The sequence below is a fragment of the Moesziomyces antarcticus genome (assembly GCF_000747765.1).
Source record: "Moesziomyces antarcticus DNA, scaffold: scaffold_v10001, strain JCM 10317, whole genome shotgun sequence".
Lineage (NCBI taxonomy): Eukaryota > Fungi > Basidiomycota > Ustilaginomycetes > Ustilaginales > Ustilaginaceae > Moesziomyces > Moesziomyces antarcticus.
In genome coordinates, this window is record NW_014639009.1 from 944654 (window position 1) to 965593 (window position 20940).

The 20940-nt window shown below is 61.2% G+C and overlaps 8 protein-coding genes across 8 annotated transcripts; 4 read left to right on the forward strand and 4 right to left on the reverse strand.

The window, feature by feature from the left end:
- Nucleotides 1–253: 253 nt before the first annotated feature.
- PAN0_001c0341 (RNA-binding domain-containing protein) lies at nt 254–3409 on the forward strand (the record flags this gene model as incomplete). The annotated part of the gene is made up of 1 exon (XM_014803959.1): nt 254–3409. One exon carries the CDS (start codon nt 254–256, stop codon nt 3407–3409), a length of 3156 nt encoding a protein of 1051 aa, XP_014659445.1.
- A 168-nt stretch (nt 3410–3577) lies between these two features.
- Nucleotides 3578–5423, reverse strand: PAN0_001d0342 (bet v1-like protein; the record flags this gene model as incomplete). Its single annotated transcript, XM_014803960.1, has 3 exons — nt 3578–4816; nt 5004–5100; nt 5329–5423. 3 exons carry the CDS (start codon nt 5421–5423, stop codon nt 3578–3580), a joined length of 1431 nt encoding a protein of 476 aa, XP_014659446.1.
- A 645-nt stretch (nt 5424–6068) lies between these two features.
- PAN0_001c0343 (nucleoside transporter) lies at nt 6069–7772 on the forward strand (the record flags this gene model as incomplete). The annotated part of the gene is made up of 1 exon (XM_014803961.1): nt 6069–7772. The coding sequence occupies one exon, from the start codon at nt 6069–6071 to the stop codon at nt 7770–7772; it is 1704 nt and encodes a 567-aa protein (XP_014659447.1).
- A 465-nt stretch (nt 7773–8237) lies between these two features.
- PAN0_001c0344 (BRO1-domain-containing protein) lies at nt 8238–11456 on the forward strand (the record flags this gene model as incomplete). The annotated part of the gene is made up of 1 exon (XM_014803962.1): nt 8238–11456. The coding sequence occupies one exon, from the start codon at nt 8238–8240 to the stop codon at nt 11454–11456; it is 3219 nt and encodes a 1072-aa protein (XP_014659448.1).
- Nucleotides 11457–11623: 167 nt separating this feature from the next.
- Nucleotides 11624–12538, reverse strand: PAN0_001d0345 (uncharacterized protein; the record flags this gene model as incomplete). The annotated part of the gene is made up of 1 exon (XM_014803963.1): nt 11624–12538. One exon carries the CDS (start codon nt 12536–12538, stop codon nt 11624–11626), a length of 915 nt encoding a protein of 304 aa, XP_014659449.1.
- A 329-nt stretch (nt 12539–12867) lies between these two features.
- On the forward strand, nt 12868–13816 carry PAN0_001c0346 (MED6-domain-containing protein; the record flags this gene model as incomplete). The annotated part of the gene is made up of 3 exons (XM_014803964.1): nt 12868–13291; nt 13369–13451; nt 13535–13816. 3 exons carry the CDS (start codon nt 12868–12870, stop codon nt 13814–13816), a joined length of 789 nt encoding a protein of 262 aa, XP_014659450.1.
- Nucleotides 13817–14258: 442 nt separating this feature from the next.
- On the reverse strand, nt 14259–15207 carry PAN0_001d0347 (vacuolar ATP synthase 16 kDa proteolipid subunit; the record flags this gene model as incomplete). Its single annotated transcript, XM_014803965.1, has 3 exons — nt 14259–14680; nt 14796–14823; nt 15145–15207. The coding sequence occupies 3 exons, from the start codon at nt 15205–15207 to the stop codon at nt 14259–14261; spliced, it is 513 nt and encodes a 170-aa protein (XP_014659451.1).
- Nucleotides 15208–15904: 697 nt separating this feature from the next.
- PAN0_001d0348 (uncharacterized protein) lies at nt 15905–20851 on the reverse strand (the record flags this gene model as incomplete). The annotated part of the gene is made up of 7 exons (XM_014803966.1): nt 15905–18197; nt 18290–18690; nt 18864–19205; nt 19287–19579; nt 20120–20383; nt 20509–20518; nt 20681–20851. 7 exons carry the CDS (start codon nt 20849–20851, stop codon nt 15905–15907), a joined length of 3774 nt encoding a protein of 1257 aa, XP_014659452.1.
- Nucleotides 20852–20940: the final 89 nt, after the last annotated feature.

A 20940-nucleotide genomic window follows, 5' to 3' on the forward strand; every position in this document is an offset into this window, starting at 1 on the left:
ACCAAAAAGGTCAAGGGCCGCCGCCCTCCGCACACGCTGTGAAATTTCTCCCGCGAAGTTTTCGAGACTTTTTTTTTGGCCGTGGGCAGGTCAGTGTTGGAAGGGAAGCAGAGAACCCTTTTGCTGAGCTCCGTGGCGGGCAAGATTTTTCGTTGCGCCGTTAGTGTGCCAACACTCCACCCTGCTGCTCAGCCTCTCACTAGCTTCTCTTCCAACCAGCATTGGTATCCGCACGCCTCTCATCACCACCGAGATGCCACCTAAAAGGTACTTCGAGCAGGACGAGCCCGCCGCAGAGGGCGCTGCTCCTGCGCCGACTGCCGCGACAGCCCCAGCCGCCGCTGCTGATGCTATTCCATCGACCAAATCGAAGGATAAGGGCAAGGATAGGCCCAACGCCACCCTCTTCGTTTCCAGATTGCCCTACACTGCCACCACAACCGATCTCCAGACGCTCTTCAGTGAGATTGGTCCGCTCAAGCGAGCCTTTGTCGTCACAGACCAGGCCACAAAGAAGTCCAAGGGTGTCGGATACGTCACCTTTGCCATCCCCGAAGACGCCCAGACCGCACTCGATCAGCTTCAGGAAAAGTCGCTCGACGGTGGTAGCAGAAAGATTCACATCACCTTTGCCGACCAGAAGGATCCCACCGGCAACAAGCGCATCCCTGTCAAGGCCGACCAGGACTCGCCATCCTCTTCCAAACGCCCGCGCACCGAATCGAGCAAGCCGGCACGCCAGGCCGGTGCCTTTCAAGAGAAGGATGCACACGCCGTTCGCACCGTCATTCTTTCCGGTCTCTCTGGCTGCAAGCCCGTACCCGACTCCAAGCAGATCTACAAGCGAGCGCGAAAGATCGGCGATGTTGAAACCGTCATCTATCCTCACCCTTCCTCGCCCAACCCCAATGATGCCGCACACGTCGTCTTCCGCACGCCCAACCACGCCATGACCGCCGTCGAAAAGCTCCACGCCCACGTCTTCAAGGGCGTCCAGATCAGCGCCATCCTCAAGAAGCGCGCAGACAACGCCGCCAGGATCGCCGCCCACATGCGTCCCGAGACGCTCGCAAAGCGTGAAAAGATGCGCCAGGAGGTGGAGAAGAACAGCGGAAAGGGCACCATGCCCGTCCTCCTCTCCGAGATCGACAAGTCCAGCAGGCTCATCATCCGCAACCTCCCCTTCGACGTCAACGAGGCCGACCTCCGCTCCATCTTCCTCCCCTTTGGCCCCGTCTACGAGATCACCATCCCCAAGGTAAAGGCAAAGCAGCAGCCAGACGAAGCCAAGCCGGATTCCAACGGCAAACAGAAGGAGACAGCTTCCGTCAAGCAAGAAGATTCGGAAGACTCGGCCGACTCTAACTCGTCGGGCGACAGCGATTCCGACGGCGAAGATGCGGAGGAAAGTGACGAGGATGCAGAGGACGGCTCGGAAAGCGACAGCGAGCAGGATGACGAGGCGGACGACGACGATGCAAAGCAAAATGACAGCAAGTCCTCGTCTGACTCCGAGGACGAAGCTCCTGCGGTTGAGGCCGACGCTGATGTAGACACCAACAAGCAGGCGTCCACCTCTGCCAAGCCTGCTACCGTCCCTGCTGCAGCCAAGTCAGCTGCCGTCGAGAAGGGTCGTGGCTTTGCTTTCGTCTGGATGGTATCGCGCAACGACGCCGCGCGCGCCATCGAGGCAGTCAACGGCAGCAAGATCCAGCACGGCGCCGCCGAGCGTGCCGCCTACAAGTCTGCTCTTGGCTCCCGTGGTCGACGTGCTGCCAAGGCCGCGCTGGACCACGTGCGCGCAAACGCTCAACCCGAGCGAACCGTCGCGGTCGACTGGGCGCTCAGCAAGAAGGACTGGGAGGCCAAGGCCGACGAGTCCGAGCCCGAGCAAGACGACAAGGTCAACGACGACGATGCTGACGATGCCGATGACGCCAGCGATGCCGGCAGTGATGCCAGCGAGGAGCCCGCAGAGCGACTCAAACTGCCAGCACCCGAAGAGGGCACCACGCTTTTCGTCCGAAATCTGCCGTACCAGGCCACCGAAGAAGAGCTGCGCAACCTCTTCCGCACGTTTGGCCCGCTGCGCTATGCCAAGATCACCATGGACAAGGCGACCAATCGCAGCAAAGGCACGGGTTTCGTGTGCTTCTGGCAGGCCGAGTCGGCTGATGCGGCGCTGGCACAGGCGCGCATCATCGAGCGCGAGTCGGGCGTCTCGGGATCTTCGTCGAGCTCCGTCGCCAACCAGAAGAACCCCTTCGCCATGCCGTCCGTGCTCACCGCCGATCCCGCTGCACCGCTCACGGCGAGTCTCAACCTGCATGGCCGCGTGCTCAACGTCATCCCCGCCGTAGCGCGCGACGAGGCGTCGCGTCTCGAGACGAGCGGACGCAAGGAGCGCGAGAAGGGCGACAAGCGCAACACGTGGCTGCTCCGAGAGGGCGTGCCGTTCCCCAATTCGGACTTTGCCGCACGCCTCGCGCCGTCCGAGGTGGAGAAGAGGCTGCAGTCGTTCCAGGTGCGCAAGGCGCAGATGGGCGCCAATCCGTCGCTCTTTGTGAGCAAGACGCGTCTGGCGGTGCGTTCGCTGCCGCTCTTTGTGTCGGACCGCATGCTGAAGCGTCTGGCGATCCATGCGATCAAGACGTTTGGATCCGAAGTGCGTGCGGGCGAGCGCGAGGATCTGGATGCCGACGAGAAGGCCGATCGCACCCTCAGTGCTTCCGCCGAGAACCGCAAGCGCAAGCCGGGCGAGAGGCCGACGCCCGTGGTTCAGTCCAAGGTGGTGCGTCAGCACGATCGAGTCGAGGCGCTCACGGGTCTGGGCAAGTCCAAGGGTTACGGATTCTTGGAGATGAAGTCGTTCAACGATGCGCTCAAGGTGATCCGCTGGGCGAACGCGAGCAAAGCTGTGTCGAAGCTCTTCGGCGAGTGGTGGAAGGACGACCTGCAGCAGCAGGTGGATCGCATCGCGACGCAGGTGCACTCCAAGACCAAGACGCTCGAGGAGAAGAAGGGCGAAGAGGCGGATGCGCTTCGTGCCGAGATCGAGGAGCTCACCACGCGCAAGCAGCGTCTGCGCACCAAGGTCAGCGAGCTCGAAGAGGGCGGTGCTTCGGGAGACAAGGAGCGTGGCGGTCTGCTCATGATCGAGTTTGCCATCGAAAACGTCGTGACCACCAAGAAGCGCGCCGACAAACTCAAGGCGACCAAGGAATCCGCCGTGCGAAGACAGGAGAGGATGGAGGCCGAGGAGCGCGAGGCCGCCGTCCACGCCGAACTCGCAAAGAGGGAGGCGCAAGCAGCCCGCAAGATCGAGGCCGACAAGAACAAGCCCAAGGGCTACGCTCACGGCCACGTCATCGGCAAGAAGCGAAAGGAACGCCGCGCACGTCGCAACTGATCTTCTTTGCTCGTGTATTCTGACTCAATGCCACAATCGCACCAGCCATGTCAAGAGAGTGATTAAAAGTCATCTGATTACGCGATCCTACGGTACCTGTACTAGTATGAAGCAATGGGCTAGAGATGATGGCCATGAGACTTGAGCAAGCTTGGGGTGGATGCCACTCTACCACCAGCCTGGCCCGGTCCCGGACTCGGGCCCCTCCTTGTCCGCCGCATCGATGATGAGTCTGAACTCGCCGCCGACGCCCTCGGGCAGCAGATCGAGCGCGAGCATCCTGCGCTCCAAGCCGTCTTCGGAGCCAAAGTGTTCGCGCACCGAGATGGCGGCGGCTGCGGAGCCGAGAACGTTGCTGATGACGACTCCCTGTGTGAACATCTTGTTGTAGTCGAGGTAGAGGTGCACGCTGCCGGCCTGCATGATGGTGGCGTGCAGCGAGACCTGGCGTGTTTCGGGATTGCACGAGAGGTACTGGAGCGCGATGCGGCCCTGTCGGTCGATGAGCACTGGCGGCACGCCAAAGGTGAGGAGCATGTCGCGCAGGCGCACGGTGCTCTTGGGCAACTCGCTGTGCAGGGTGGAGAGAATGTAGTTGGGGATGGCAGCGGCAAGGTCGACGTGGCCGATGTAGGTGATGTCGCAACCGCCCTCGCGGCTCTCGAGGTAGAAGGCGGCCTTGAAGACGTGTGCACGCACGCATCCCTCCACCTGGGGCGGAATGCCCGGCACCTCGTCGAGACTCTGGTAACCGAGGATCATCTTGGTTGTGGTGAAGTCCGGGGTGCGTTGCAAGTTGCCGGCTGCATCCCAGCATCGAAGCGCCTGGATGCCGCAGATGTCCCGTGGTTTGTAGATAGGCCCGATGCCGCGCCAGACGAGATAAAAGAGGAATTCGTGCATCGAGAAGGAGCGCATGATGTGTGCCGACTGCACTCGTGTGTCCCACATCATGCGGAAGCCGGTCATGCGGATGCCCGTAAAGACCTCGAGCGGAGTGAGGCCTGCAGCATGCGTCTTGCCGCGGAACATGGGCATCACCGAGAAGGGCTCGTCGGGCTTGCGCGGGTAGATTGCGATCTCGCAGCCGTTGAAGGCGCCGCGATCCTCCCAGCCGGCTTCGGTGTCTTGGCGCAAGGTGAGAAGCATATCCATCAGCTTGTCGGCCACATTTTGCCAGTCGTTCTTCCAGTAGCCCTTCTCGGCGGGCCGCTCTGGGATGACGGCGATGTTGCCGGAGGTGCTCATGTTGTGCGCGTCGTTGTGGTCCAAGGGCTGACCGGCAGCCTGGATGGATGTGGTGTTGTTCCTAGCTGCGCAGCAGAGTGAAGCTGGCACGTCCAGTGCGAGGACTCGGCCTCGGTCTTGGTCGGAGCCAGCGGAAGGAGGCGCAGGGCGAGCTTGAGTCTAAGTTGCGATCAAGTGCGTCTTCAAGGGCGCATGTCGACCAGGACGGGACGGCTTGCTGCGCTCAGGCCGGTGCGATCCAAGGCAAGCGTCGGACGCAGCTGCGACTCGCCGTGCGTGAGCTCCAACGCAGGTGCGGATGACAGCAAAGAACCCTTGCGAAGCTTTCGTGGGAGTGCAAGCTGACAATGAGCGAGCGCGACGGGCCTTGCAGAAGGGTGGTGGTGGCAGCAGAAGAAGGCAGAGCGACCACAGCAGCAGCAACCAAGTCTTGCGCAGGCGCGCTCTTCGGGGGTGCCGAAGTGGATGGAGGATTCAGTGGTAGCTTCGCTTAATCACGGTCCCCACTGCGCTGTCCCGACTCGAAACGCCCGCGCCATGTGTCGGTGATCTGCAGCCAAGTCGAAAGAAAACAAGCCAGAGCGTACCGACACCCTCACGCTGCGCAGAGCTTCGAGCAGTCGGCTGCACGCCGAGGCGAAGACTGGATTTCCCACACTCTGCAGCCCCACGCGCAACTTTGGGTGATGTGCGGAGAAGCCGAGGCTTTTTCTGCGGGCAGCCTGTGCTTAGGCTGTGCAGCCCCGACGGGCTGCCCGAGAGACATGTCTCGCTCTCCCTGCGTACTGTAGCCGTTCAGGCATCTTTCGGATTTGCACCAAGCACGCTTTCCGTCGGGCGCCGTAAACCGACTTCGGCACATACGCTGCCCCTCAGCTCGGCTCAAGACCTGCGCCAGGCCGAAGCTCAGATGGCCTAACTCATTTCGGGATTGGCTGCGCCATCGGCAGAGTTCATCCAGGGGGGCGATCCGAATCGGTGGTCGAGTCGCGAAATTTGCCCGATTCATCTGGTCGCATTCTCGGCCAGGGTCCAGCCGGCGTGTGCTGCTGACATCGAGCGGGGGCTGAGGCCGGCTATTGGTGGTGCAGAGGGGTAAAGCTGGACGCGCCTCTTTGTGGAGTAGCTCATCTCAAGAGCCGTACTCCACCTCCCTGCCGCAAATCACCGTGCTGACGGCCAGCCCCTCAAGCTGGACACACAAAAGTGCTGGATCGATTGCCAGCCAGTCCTCCTGTTCTCGCGTCTCCCCTTCCTGCCAGACGCATCGCCACTTCAATAGCGAACTTACCTTCCGGACAGATTCACCCACTTCAGTCTCCAACGACTCTCGCCATCGTACCCCACCCGGGCGTGCGCCAAGTCCGCGCAGAGCCCCACCGACGCTGCCAAAGCGATAACCTCGCTTCCCATGCGACCGCTCCGAGGAGAGGAGGAGGGCCTCCTCGCCCGGTCTCACGATAGCGTCGCCTCGCCACCTTTGACTCCGGCACACGAGGATGGACCCGCGGAGCCCTTGATCAAGACGGGCGTCGAGGGTGCGCCCGCCTGGAACCAGATGTCGCATCGGCAGCGCACCTTGGTCTACGTCACATTCGGCCTGCTCGGTATGGGTGTCCTTCTCCCCTTCAACTCGCTCATCACGCCAGCAGAGTACTTTCGCTCTTCGTTCGCAAAGACGCCCTACGCAAACACGTTCAGCAGCTGGATCACCGTGTCGTACAATGTGATCAGCATCCTCGTCGGCATCCACGCCACGGCCACCGGCGGCTTTGAGCGCTCTAGCCCACGTCGCAGGATCGCCCTTTCCTCCGCCGTCATCATCCTCTGCGTCTTTTGCTTTGCGCTTTCCACGCGCTTTGGTGACCTCAAATGGCGCCCCCAGCCTCCCACTGCCGATGCCGCAGGGCCAGACAACACCTACTTTTACTTTACTCTGCTGCTCGGCGGTCTCTTGTCGAGCGCCTGCGCCTATCTACAGAACAGCGTAGTCTCGCTCAGTACGGCATTTGGTGGAGGCGGCACCTTCATGGGTTCCATGCTTGCTGGTCAGGGCGTAGTCGGCGTCGGCATCAGCATCTTCGGCCTCGCCTCGGCATGGTCGCAGCAGACCAATCCCGAGCAAGGCACTCCTGCGTTCGACCAGACGGCGCGCGACACGGCTCGCAGCATCGCACGAGCGGCGACCATCTTTTTCGGCATGAACACGCTGCTCATGATCGGCGTGCTTGGCGCCTTCCTCTGGCTCGCCCAGACGCCGTTGTATGCGCAGGTGATGGCCAAGCAGGTGGCGACCATCGACAAGATCGAGGACGAGCGCGACGGAGACTCGCGACACGACGACGACGACGAGCGTCTGGGTGGGTCGCAGCATCTCATGACGCAGAGCTGGCATTCGGTGCGCTCCATCTCCCACCCTGCCTACAGCTCGTGGCTGAAGAAGGTGCCCGGATTTTACCAACTTGCGCCGTCCACGCGCGAGTCGTTGCTGCGCATCTCGCTTGTCCAGTCCAAGGTCAAGTGGGACTGTGCTGCAGTCGCATTTGTGTTCGTTGTGACGCTCAGCCTCTTTCCAGCGCTCACCTCGTCGGTGCAGAGCGTCTACACGGGTTCATCGGGACCTGTTACGAGCTCGGTGGATCTCACGTCGCCACAGCTGTTCGTGCCGTTCCACTTCCTGCTGTTCAACATCTCGGATCTGCTCGGCAGGACGCTTCCGAGCGTAGTGCCCGGCGCACTTATCCGCAAGGCACGCGCGCTGTTCTCGCTGTCGCTGCTTCGCTCGCTGTTCATCCCTCTTTTCATGGCGTGCAACGTTGTATCAACCAGCCAGAGGACAGGGCCGATCAGCCGCGTGAAACAAGACGCGCAGCTCGGCTGGCTATCAGCGCTGCTCCAGTCAAGCGACGCTCCCTTCTTCGGGCTCATGCTCCTTCTTGGCTTCTCCAACGGCCTCGTGAGCACCTGCATCATGATCTCGGGCCCATCCCGCAGCAAGCTCGTCAACTCCAAGGGAGCAAGCGAAGGCCCGCTCGCCGCTACGCTGCTGTCCTTCTGGCTTTGCGTTGGATTGGCAATCGGCAGCGGCTTGAGCTTCCTCACGGTAAAGTCTTAATCTTTGAACCCCCATTGCCCGCATAGACCACGTTCGTACCCAAATCGCTGCAATTCGGATTCTATCACAAAGAAAGCCCTTTTGTGATTGCGATCGAAAGATTCGTGTGGACACCTAATCAATGTCGATGGACAGACGGAGCTCGAGGATGCAGTGTCAGGGCACCGTTCCTGGCCGCTGCGGGATGTTGGAAATTGAGCCGCTCCGCAAGTCGGCACGGAGGCAGACTGGCGTGCGCACGGTCCGTCGTCCGCGTGGAGGTCCGAGGGGCTGTGTGGCAGCGGACCAATTTCGCAACTCCACCTTTGAGGCTCCGCAGTTGGCCTCCTGCCGCGGTCAGCTCAGCCTCGCTAACCTCGCCTGTTCGCATCTCACATCCATCCACTTTCTTTCTTCGTCATCTGACGTCGCTCTTTCGCTGATCTCCGAGGAAAACAGCGGTTGCAGACCGACCAGTCAGCCATCATGTCGGACGCACACCAGTCTCCTCTCTTGCTTTTCCCGCTCAAGTCCACCGAGGAGGTGGATCTCGGCTCTGCGGTTCGATCGCTCATCGCCAACAGCTACGGAGAGGAGCCGAAAAAGTATGCCGAGCAGACTTCGCAGCTTAACCGCGCACGTCAAGATGCGGTGAGGGGCGCCGCCTCGGACGCAACAGGGCGCGATCTGCTCTTCAAGTGGTTCCACATGCTCGAGATGCTCGAGCTGCGCTTCCCTGAGCTGCGCGTGCCGTTCCCGTGGAAGGACGCCTTCACACAAAAGGCCATCTCGCAGTCCAGCCTGGCTTACGAAAAGGCCAGCATCATCTTCAACATCGCCGCCACGCTTTCTTCCCTCGCATCGTCGCAGCCGCGCATGCCTGGCAACGCCGAAGGCCTCAAGCGTGCCTACACTGCACTTCGCCAGGCGGCAGGCATGCTCAGCTACATCAACGAGAACTTCCTCCATGCGCCCAGTACCGACATGAGCAAAGACGTCGTCAAGTGCCTTGTCGGCATCACACTCGCTCAGGCATCCGAGGTCTTCTTGGAAAAGACCATCGAGGAGAAGAAAGGGCCCGGTCTCATTGCGAAGCTCGCAAGTCAGACGGCGACAGCGTACACGGCGCTCGTTGAGGACTCGCGCGAACATCTCACCAAGGGCATTTTCGAGCGCTCCTGGACGTACCTCATCCAGGTCAAAGCAAAGCACTTCACCTCGGTCATGCAGTACTACAAGGCGCTGGCGGACGATGCAACTGGATCGCACGGCGCATGCCTTGTGCGTCTCACTGTGGCAGAGACGGCAGCGAAAGAGGCGCGCAACCTTCTCACCACATTCAGCGCCGCAGCCGCAGCTACAGCCACAGCCGATCGCCCGTCGCTCCCCACGGACGCGGGCTCAGCGCTCACCGCCATCGTCAACGCCCAGGTCACTCGCTGCGCCGAGCGCAAGGAAACAGCCGTCAAGGATAACGACCTGATTTACCACGACATCCTGCCGTCAGAGTCGTCGCTTCCTGCGGTGGACAAGCTTGTGGCAGCGACGCCGATCGCCATTCAGGAGATCTTTGCGGCTCCCGAGGTACAGCGCGTCATCGGCCCCGATCTGTTCCAGAACCTTGTGCCGCTGGGCGTGCACGAGAAGGCGTCGCTGTACTCGGAGGAGAAGGCCAAGATCGCACGAGCCGAGTCGGAGCGCCACGACATCGCAACGGGCGAACTGCAGGCCACGCTCGAATACCTCGGCCTGCCAGGCAGCCTGAAAAAGTACCGTGCCATCGCGCAGGGAAGTGGTAGCGGCGCTATGCTCGACTCGCTCGCTGATCCTGGCGCCGAAGTGATGCGCTGGTCGAACGAGGAAGCCGAGGGCGGCGGCGGGCGTGGTGCCGATGGACTTGGAGTCGGTGCTGCTGGCATTGATTCGGCGTTGAATCGCATCGAGAGCATCAAGACGCAAGCCGCCAAGTCGATCGACGATGCGCTTGCTGAACTTGACAACGAGAACCGCGAATGCGAGAAGCAGCGCGTACGCTTCGGACACAAGTGGAGCCAAGAGCCCTCTCTCAAGCAAACCAAGGACATGCGCCAGAACCTCCGAGAGAACAAGGAGGCCATGCAGCAGGCGTCGCAGAACGATGCGCAGATCGGCGAGCTGTGGCGCTCGATTCGCAGCGACATTCAGCTCCTGGTATCTGGGCGCGATGCACTCGAGGGCGCCTTTGCAGCCGCGCTGACGGGCCAGACGGGCCTGTATGGCGGTGCAGGCGCGCAGACCTCGCTGATCGACGTTTCGGCCGACGAGGAGAAGGCGTCCGAGTCCGACGTCGCAGCGGTCAAGGCCAAACTGGGCCAGATCGATGAGGCTCTCACCAAGCTCAACAAGATCAAGAAGGAACGCTCCGAGGTGCTGGCGGATCTGAAGGAGAAGATCCAGACGGACGACATCTCGCAGGTGCTCGTGCTCAACCGTCGTGCGCAGAACGTGGACGCGTCGATCTTTGCGGCGGAGCTGGAGAAGTTCAAGCCGCACCAGAACCGGATCGCGGTGAGCCTGCATCATCAGCAGGCGCTGCTGGGCGAGATCGAAGGAGCGTTCAAGGAGCTTTCGGAGCTGCCGGCGTCCAAGGCGGCGGGCGCGAGGTGGGACGAGAAGGAGAAGGCGCGCAACCAGCTCGTGGCACGGCTGAGGAGGGCGAGGGACTCGAATGCGCAGGTCAGGGCGGGCGTAGCCAAGGGCGTGCAATTCTACTCGGATCTCGAGGAGATTGTGCGGGAAACCAAGGGCAAAGTCAACCGCTTCTGCACGGATCGCAGGACGGAGAGGACGCGGCTGGCGTCGGAACTCGAGTGGGAGGAGAAGGGATCCGACACAAGGGTCGGTGCGGGTGGTGCGGATCGACTGGCGTCGTCAATGGCGGGACTGAGCGGTTTGGGTCAGCCGTCAGGTGCGGGTGGCCCGCCGCCACCCCCGCCTCCGCACAGGCAGACGAGCTATGGCAGCGGCTACCCGCCGGGTCCTCAGGAGGTGCGCTCGCCCGGACCACCTCCGCCGCCTCTGCCGCAGCAGCAGTCGTATCAGCAAGCGTCGGCGGGAGGCGCATCTGCTCACGACCCTTACCAGTCCATGTTTTCGACTGGACCGTTCAACGACACGCGCGCTTCGCCTGCGCCGCCAGTGTCTCAACAGCGAGGCGTTCCGTATGGTCAGCTTGGCTACGGCAGTGACCCGCATGCTCAGCCGCCGAGGGCCGCGTCAGGCGGGTTGCCGCCTCCGCCTCAGCAATTCCAGGCGAGCTTCAGCCCTGCGCCGACATCACCCAGTCAGGCGAGGTACACGTCGCCGCCGCCGCCGCCGCCTGCGCAGCACTCGTACGGACAGCATCCGCCTCAACATGGAGGGTATGGACAGGCGCCACCGAGCGGGCCTGGATACGGAGGATATGGCCAGCAGGAGTACGCTTCGCCTCCGCCGCAGTCACCCTCGCACTACGGTGGGTACGGCGGCCAGAATGCGGGCTATGCGCAGCACGGCCAGGGATACGCGCAGCCGCCTCCGCCGCAGCCACAGCACCAGGGCTACGGTGCCCCGCAGCACGGATATGCTCCGCCGCCGAACGCGAACAGGCCTCCGCCGCCGCCGCCCCAGCAGGGACAGTATCAGCAGCAACACGGCGGCTATGGCTCGTACCAACCGCCGTACTGAGTCGGCACAGGCGAATTGAGGAATGGCAGGGCCCGTGAAAATGGATGCATGGCATGTGCAGTGTGTGTGTACAAGGCAGAGAGGGTACAGAGGGCATGAAGCCGAGTCTGTGGTTTCCGTGAAATGCTTCAAAGAGAGTGACGGTCGTTGGTGGGGGTTGGATGGGGTTATGCCGACTTGTGGTCGTACTTGAGGCCGTCGAGACCGAGGAGTTGGTTTTCGGACCTGCGGATGGAGGTTTCCGAGACGAGCATGAGGCCGATGACGGCCGGGGTGAAGCTGAACCAGCCGGCGTTGGAGAAGTTGCCGGCGCCAAAGATGAGGAGCGGCAGCGGGAGGCTGGCGAGGAAGACCATCCAGAGGTACATGAGGCGCGGGTTGGAGAGGCTCGCGTGGACCGCCTTGGAGTCGCCGCCGATCTTGGCGGGCTTGTCGGCGCGTTCGTGCAGGTTGACCTTGTTGCCCGTGGACCAGCGCAGCTCGGAGAGGAAGCCGATGAGGTAGCTTGGCGCCGTGCCGAAGGGGTGCGAGCGGTAGGCTGCGGCGGAGCGGCCCGAGAGGCGCGCAAGCAGGTCATCATGGCCCATGAGCGAGAGCAGCTCAAAGGCGGAGAGGAAGAGCAGGTAGCCCTGGCAGGCGAAGAAGAAGAGGTAGATGGGGAACGCGGGGAGGTAGGTGAGGTGGTCTTCGGTGCCGATGACGTGGACGCCGTGGTGGAAGAGCGTCAGGTGGTTTTCGGGATGCGTGCCGTCGATGTACGATGGGATGGGCGTGAGGTAGGCGATGAAGACAAGCAGGTCCATGAAGAGGATCGCCGCACGGTAGAAGTAGTTGCTCTTGTCGTTCTGCGTCTTGAGTTCGCGCAGCAGCTTCTCCTGCTCCTCGGTGGGGATGGGCTCGTGCAGGTCGTCGTACTTGTCGAGCGCTTCCGAGTGCATGCCCTTGGCACGCGACTGCAGATTGGATGTGGACGCCATGGTGTCGAGCGAGGTTGCGGGGGAGAGGATAGTCAAGATGATGGAGAGGAAGCAGTCCGGAACGTGTCGGTCGAGGTGTGTTTTGGATTTCGTGCTGAGCTGCATGTCTCGACGCACAGTGATGACTGCGAGGATCTTCCGGCAGCTGCACCTACGCGTCCCTCTGCTGCCGGTCAAGCAACACTTTCGGTCGTGGCGAGCTGCTGCCTTCGATATCTCCGGCCGCATGACCGAGGAAATTCTGGCGCCTCGGACGGCACATCCGAAAAATCATTTTGTCGGCACGGCCGATTCGGCGCACGGCCACCTTGGCTCTTGCTCCAGCCGGAGCGACCTTCGACACTTGTCCACATCACACTTTCTTCGGTCATCACCTTTGCCGGTTTAGATTCGCTGCTTTCAGCCCGCGCTCCACTGCTGCTGCTGCTACCGACATGGCCGCTCCAGCGCTGGCTGGCACAGCGACGCCCGCCGATGCGCCTCCGAACCTGCTGCACGTCCAATTCAAGAACCCCGAGTTCCTCACCTACCTCTCGCAGCTCCAGGCGCAGGGCCTCGTCGCTCCCGACGCTGGCAATGCTGGCAAACCAGCCAAGTCCGATCCGGCTCATCCGCTGAGCGAGCACAATGTCATGGCCTACTTTGCCACCTCGCCGTTCTTCGATCGACGGAGCAACAACGAGCAGATCCGCATGCAGAACATCGCCAACGGCATCCAGAACCTCACCGGTGGCATGGGCGCACGTCAGGAGGAGCAGGAACTCAAGCGCTTCACAGGGCTCGAGTTCGTTCTGGTCCACGCAAGACCGCCGCTGTGTTTTGTCATTCAGAAGAGGTGGAGAACCTCGCCCACTGAAAGTAAGTCCGTCTTGCGTCATGCCGACCTTCTAGTCGGATGTTCTGACACTTGTTGATGCTCGCCGTTTTCGCAACAGCAACACCTTTGGCGGCATACTATATTGTGAACGACTCGATCTACCAGGCGCCCGACATGTACTCGGTGCTGGCAACCCGACTCGTAAGCACTCCACCGCACCCTGTTCACATCGCTTTAGGCAGACTTCTGACCCTTATTTGGCCGCCCTGCGTTGAAACGAGCAGCAATCCACAGTCTACGGCCTCCAGTCTTCGCTGTCGGCACAGCGCCGCGCGCGTCCCAGCTTCGACCCGAGACGCGGCCACCACGGCCGCTTCATCATCCCCGACCCGCCCACGTCGTCGGCCAACCCGGCGTCAGGCACCGCGCGCAACCACGGCACCAAGACGTCGCCCGCCGCCAGCGAGCAGTCCGACGACGACGGTGCCGAGCTCGACGATGTCGAACTACCGCCCGCCACGTCGGGACCCGAGCCAGCGCCGCAAAAGCGCGCCCGCTTCGATTGATTCCCTCCATTGCGGCATTACGACCCGCTCACAGACTGCTGCAATATACCCCTCGTCGTGCCTCAGCATTGTTTTTGGCAAAACCATCGCATGCGTCCTGACGCGGAGCAAGCGTTGTCTGTGCAAGCGCCGTCAAGTCAGGCCAAGATGCAGTGTATATTGTTTGTCGAGGTGCGAGGGAAACAGGGACCAAGCCAGGTGGCAAGGGGCGTGAGAGGTGATAGAGAGTGAACAAGTCGGGCGTTCGCGTTGAAGCCGACCAGATCACGGTGGGCTGAGGGCCAATCCGTGCTCCATACAAAGGGGTACTGAGGTGGTAATTGCACCCATCCGACCACGATTCTATCCGATTGCGTCGGCGCCTTCAACAGTCAATGCGCTCGCTTTGCCACAAAAGGATGGGACCGTGCTCGTTGGGTGCTGGGTGCTGGTGGCTCTTTGTTTACTTGAGCATGCATCCGAGGGGGTCGTCTTGCGAGCGGGTGTTGAGGATGAGCGCAACAATGAGACCGTACAGACCCAGAACCTCGGCGAAAATGAGGATAAGGATCATTCCGATGAACAGCCTGGGCTGCTGAGCGGTACCACGAACACCAGCGTCACCGACAATGCCGATGGCGAAACCAGCGGCCAGGCCTGCGAGACCGACCGAGAGACCGGCACCGAGCTGGATGAATCCAGCGTACAGCGACATGGGAGTCTTGATGTCGCCCGAAATGAGCACACTGACCACGAGACCGTAAATGGCAATGATACCAGCCATGATGACGGGAATCACACACTTGATCAACAGATCAGGTCGCAGAACACCCATGGCCGAGATACCGACACCCGACTTCGAAGTACCATACGAGGCACCGAGACCTGTAGGAGCGAGATTGCCGCAGAGAGAGAGAGAGGCAGGAGTTTCAAAGTCAGTGTCTACAATTCATACAAATTTGCGAAGAGGAGAAGGCGAGTGTTGGGCTCGGATACGTACAAGTGAAGACGATGGCAGCAGTGCATCCCTGTGAGGTTCAAATCCGAGAGTGTGGCGCGGAGTAGGGCACAAGTGATGGAGCGGACGTCAGCAACTGGATGGTGCGATTGAAAGCGTGTGCTGCCACGCCCATTGTTGAGGTAGACCGCGAACACTGGGCCTCTCGAGTGCACGGCGGTTGCGATCGCATCTGCTGACGACTCTCTCCTCAGAGTTCAGATCGTGTGCGACCGAAGCAGAGACCCTTATCTGCGTCCATGTGGAACATCGCTGTCCATGTTTGATAGATGGCAGGCCAAGTGCTGGGTTGCAGGCTCGGGCGAAAGGTGTCTTTGTCGAATCAACTTACCATAGCGCCGAAGAAGGGGGCGTAGACGGGGCAAAGCTCCGTGTTAATGTTGGATGGATCCATCTTGTCGAATGTGAGTGCGTGCGAGTGGGGTGGTGCCGGATGGCGAGAGCAAGGGTGCGGATGCGGTAGGAGAAGGGTGATGGGTGTGTGGAGTAGGAAAGATGAGAACCGCCCAGCGAAGGTGGTCTGGAGACGCCGAGGCGTGGGCTGCGCGCGTGCCAACGGGCGGACGGGCGGGCGAATTCCACAATCTCGCGGCGAGGCGAGCGGGTGTGTGTGTGTCGATTCCAGCGCAAAGGCCACCCTTGGCTAAGTCAAGCCAAGCCGCGCTCAGAGCAGCCGCTGCCACTGCGACACACAAACGCAGCTCAGCTGCTCCCAGCCCCTAGCCCTGCCACACCCGCCTGCAGCTGTCCAATTCATTTTTTCGCCCCCTTGGCAGGTTGAGGCGTACGGCCCTCGCCAAATTCAGCCTGGATCGAGACTACACCTGCCACCTTGCAGACTTGCTCCCACCTGTAATTCGATCACAAGTCCATTTCAAAACCGCCTCGATTTTTCGTATTTTGTCGAAGCCTACGGTGTAACACGTTCAAAATTCGATTTCGTCTCCTCGACAGCACAGTCCCGGCATCATTCCTCACAACGGAAGATACAAAACGGATTCATGATCGCCTACTGAAGCGGCTGTCCTGTTGCTATCTGATGTTCATTCTATCTGATCTAGGAACGATGGGGTTTTTGTGGGGTATCGCAGTCAAGAGCGCTTGGCAGAAGAGCCAGTAGCAGGCCGTGAGGCCATGCGCAGCCGCATCTCAGCATCCTCTTGAACAAGGGCCGCATCAGGCTCGCCGCTGTCCCACACCGACGGCGCGGTCCATGGCGTGGAGGCCATTGCGATGCCGAGACCAACCGAGTCGTCACCCGCCGTGGGTCGGTGCGCGCGCGACGGACGCGGAGCGGCATCCGAAGGCGAGCAGTGCAGGACCCATTCCTGCCCCTCTGCGTCGACGGTGTCCGGCAGCTGCGGTGACTTGCCGTCGGCGCCCATCAACGGCCGGGTGGAAGCTGGCGTCGAAGGAGTCCAGATCGTCGCCGGAGTGGTTGGACTTTCGGCCCAGTGGCTGTTGAAACGTCCCGGCGTGGACAGATCGCCATCGAGTGTGTGCGGTGTGTAAATCTCCTGCTCCGACAGGTCCGACTTGCTCGGCGAAGTGCGTGCTGCACGGGCTGGTCGCTCGATCCGGTAGTAGTCCTCTATTGCCGGGTCTTCAATGATGGTGCTGACTGTTTGCTCCACCATCACTCCGCTCGCCTTGGTGCTCTTGCTGGACGAGCTCGCGCTTCGGAACGATCGCTGCCGGCGAGGCTCGTGCGGCTGCCTCGACGAAGGCTTCGCCGCTTGCAAGTCCGGCGTCGAGCTGGATGTCGGCTTGCGCAGCGTCAAAGGCTGACTCTTGGGGCTGGGCGGATCCAGCTCGACGTGCGGAGACACGTGCTCCCCGTCGAGCTCGGAATAGCCGTGAAGAGACGATCGACCGGGCCCCGAGAAGGAGCCGCCGCGGCTGTTGCCGCGCCCATGACGAACGCGGTCCAAGCCAATGTCCTGGCTGCGTCGATCTTCGCCGCTGGACAGCTGCGAGAGCGTCGACAGCGCCCAGGACTTGGCCTCGCTCAGACGTCGCCCGGGTTTGCGAGCGCCGCCCGAGCCGGCATTGTTTGCGCGAACCAAGCTGGCGCGTCGACTGCCACTGCTGCGGCTCGTAGTCACCGCGCCAAAGTTGGAGAGCACGGGCTCGTACGTACGGCTAAGGATGGCAAAGATGATGATGCTCGCCAGCACCACCGTCACCCATGCAACCACGAGCAGCGCAGTCTGAAGCGCCATTGCAAACTCGTTGGCCTCCCATGCCGAGTACCAGGTCGTGATGAGCTTTCCGCAGAAGACGGCGAAGAAGAGGATGCACATCATGAGCCCGGCGAACTGTACGACAAAGTTCAAGTAGAACTTCTCCAGGTAGCGCTTGTGCGAACTCTGCTTGCCTGCCGCGGTTTGTGCCTGGGTCGGCCGCTCAAACGCTGACGGGCGCACCGCCGGGAAGAAGCTTTGCGCCGGTTCGTCCTCGTTCTCGAGCTCGTCGCGCGTGAAGTACATCGAAGCCGTCTGAGCAGCCGTTTCAGCGACGACGGATTCTGACGTGCCCCTGCGCGATCCCGGAGCCGGCTTGCCGTTCGGAGCGGTAAGGCTCGGCGAGCGCTTGAAGCCTGTGTCGCCCGATACGAGTGTGGCGCTGTCCGACGCATTCGAAGTGATTGAGAGCGAGCGAGGTGGCGCTTGAACGGAGAGCATGCCCGTATCCGAGGTGCCGAACATCTGCTTTTCGAGATCGCCATCCGCGGCCACGGCTTGCGGGAGCATGGCTGGGGCTGCATATACTTCGCTTGTGCGGCGTACCGGGGTCGGCTTGCCCTTTTTCTGGATGGCAAAGGACTCGCTAAACGAGCGATTCTGCTTGAACGACTTGAGCGTCTCGAGCTGATCGCGGAGCATGGCGATGAGCGAGCCACCAGCCAAGCAATAGCAGATGAACAGACCGCATACCCATGCTTCCCACACCGCCATACAGATGGATAGGTAGTAGGCCGCGTCAAGCACCTTGAACCAGATCTGCTGAGCCTCGAGCAGGAGTTCGCGCGAGAGGGTGGCGCCGGACGGCAGCGCGTCCGACCAGCGGCGGTAGTGCTCGAAGGCCATGCTGAACTGACGCTGTGCCAGCACGGCTGGGATCACGACGCTGACGGTCTGAATGACGGGAATCGTAAAGACGCAGACGTTGACCACGGTGGGCGTGATGCCGAGTCGCAGTGCCCAGCTGCTAGGCTTGCCCGGCTGGGGCGACACGAAGCTGAGCGCATCGGGACGCGCGTAGATGATGCCGACGGTTGTGCACCACGCTCCGAGGATGAGTGGAAGCCAGGTCAATCCGATCCAAAGGATGATGTATTTGGGCGAGTGGCCGTGCTGGAACCAGGCGATCACTTCCCAGCATCTGCGATTTCGTCGGTAAAACAAAGAGGGCGAGCGAGGAGGTGAGAGCTGTTAGCCAGTGTGCCACACGGTCTCAGTTTTATCAATACTTACAACGCAATCAAGAGAATGGCGAAGGCGCTCTCGACGGCGACGAAAGCGGTGATGGCGTTGGGCACGATGAGCGTGCCGTTGCTGCGAGAAACGAGACGAAAGAGCCAGAAGGATCGTTCATAGAGGCGACGGAGGATGATGAGGAAGATCGACACGCCAATGATGGCGACGAGCACCGAAAGGATCTTGAGTTGCACAAACGTGCTGTTGCGCAGGACGGGATAAAAGAGGATACGGACAAAGTCCTGCAATGCGGCGACCGGATCGGACTCGTTGGTGAAGTCGGGGAACCAAGCACGACCGCTGGCATGACGGATGGTCGAAAAGACACTCCGGGCAGGCGGGGCGGGCAGATTGTACTGCGTGTTGAGCGCCGCGTATGACATGATGTGCAGACGCGCCTGTCCGGGCTTAGTGCATGCTGAGTTTGCGAGGGGTGCGGGTTAAGGCCTTATGGACGAGGAGGCTCTTGCGATGAACCGCGGTGATGAGAGCGTCGAATTATGGCACGGCAGTCGTCCTCTCGGCGGTAGTTCGTGTGCGTGTGCGTTTGCGTGTCGCAAGAGAGTCGCACGGCGGGACGCAGGAGCGTTACCACTTTCTGGATCACGGATGGCGGCAGCCTTGTGATTTGACGGGAACCTTGCGAGAGGATGCGTATATATGAAAGACGGTTGGGAAGCGAATGAAGGGAGAATGAAGGGTTGGGCGGGTGCGAGCCACGTGTGATGCTGCTTCTGGTCAGAGCCGCCGAGGCACTGGCATGCTCGAAGAATAGACTTTGCCGCACTGGGTCAGCTCTCGCCCCTTCTGCTGCTTCAGGATGGGATGGTGTGGAAGTGGCAAGATCCCGAAGCGGCGCACAAACATTTTCTGACAGGACAGTGGGAGCGCCAAGGTAGCGAGGGAGGTGCAGCTGTCCGGAGGGGGCCACGGCCTTTCATTCGGCACTAGCCGCTCGACTGAGGCTGCCGAGCTTGCTCCGATCGGAACCCACGCTTGGGTTGGAAGGGCGGTCGGTTGCACGCATTGAAGCTGCAACGTTCGTTGCCGAGCGAGGATGGAAGCAGTGGCCCGCAAGGTCACGGTGGGTCAGGACATCTTGCTGCGGGAGCCGCGGTGCAGTGGGAGAGGCAGAGGCAGAGGCGGAGGCAGAGCGAGTGGGATGCGAAATCTGGGGGTGCAGCACCGACAGGCAAAATGAATTTTGTGACAGGTGCATGAGCGAGACCCATGCCCGACGGACGATGTGCTCTGAAGGGAGTCCGAAGTCGCTTGCTGCCGACATCGCTATGCAGCGGTGTTAGGCAGAGAGGGGGAAAGCGGGGCAAGGTCGCGTTGGTTGATTGGGCGGAAGGCGCAAGGTGAGGCGGCGAAATGGAGTGCAGCTGGAGACGAGCTTTAAGCGAGCTGCACATCCTCCAACAACTGATGAAGGCACAAGCGAGGCCGCCGCCATGGCGAAATTTCGAGTCGCCTTTCCGCTGCTTGAGGGTCGTGCGTGCAGGATACCCCCACCACTACCAGAACACGGCAGCTCGCGAGACAAGAGTGCGTTGTTCGTAAACACGGCGATACGGCAACACCTTGGGTGATCAAGCTGAACCAGCTGCCATTGTTGCGGATGGGTTTGGCCTAGAAGCGTCCGTCGGCTTGACCGATGGTGGCAGATCGGGGCGGCTAAGCGAGACGCTTGCTCGCAGTGTGCCCACAACTGATTCGCGGTGGCCAAGCGAGCAGGGGAAATCCCCGCCGTCGGTGCCAATCCGCAGGTTTGGTGGTGATTTGCGTCTATTTGTTCATGTTCACTGGGGCCGCTGCTTGTTTTACCGACACCCTGCTCGCTGTCCACACTGGCGCCCGTCAATTGCTGCGAGTCGGCCAAACCGAGGCTCTGCAGGATCGAAGGAAGCGACACGAGCTGATCGATACGGAAGACCGCCGATCCTAGCACTGGCCATCCTTCGCTCGGCATCGCAGCCAAAGATTGCTCATTGTAGTGGCGTGGGCGCCCGATGTGATCCATTGCTGGCAAAATTTTGTGACAGAGTGAAAGAGCGAGATCGGCGTCAATGCGGAGCATGACAGGCTGAGCTGCAAAAAGGCAAGAAGGCAAGGAAGACAGAGGTGCAGACAGCCGACCATCACCTGATCTTACGTCGCCGTCCTGCATGACTGACGTGGAGGCATGAACCTACAGCGTTCTTTCTCTGACATACAGCTCTGAGACTGCGGAGATTGCACGTCTGACACCGCGCAAGACCTTGACAGCTTGTCTGATGAGCCAAATTTCTTGGGCAGCCCAGATTTCAGGGTTTGCATTCGGCTCCTCCTGCTTTCCTTCAACGGTGCTTCTTCGGCTTAGGCCTCGAATGCAGTTCTGTCGCGAACCTGCACGCTGACCGCGTCCAGGATGACATCTGTCTTGTCCATGCGAGTGGGCGCTGTTGCAGCTCTTGCACGCACGCACAGCAGTGAGCTGGGCAGTGTGACATGTTGACCGGCGCCGGCTATGTGCGCGTGACTAAGACTCGAAGCCTGCGAGGCCTGCGAAGCGTGCATGGGTGGCGTCGAGCACACGAACGCCGCCACCGCCATCAGCCCACGCCACGTCCAGACGAGCCTTTCTGGCCGACATCAAGCAGCTCTAG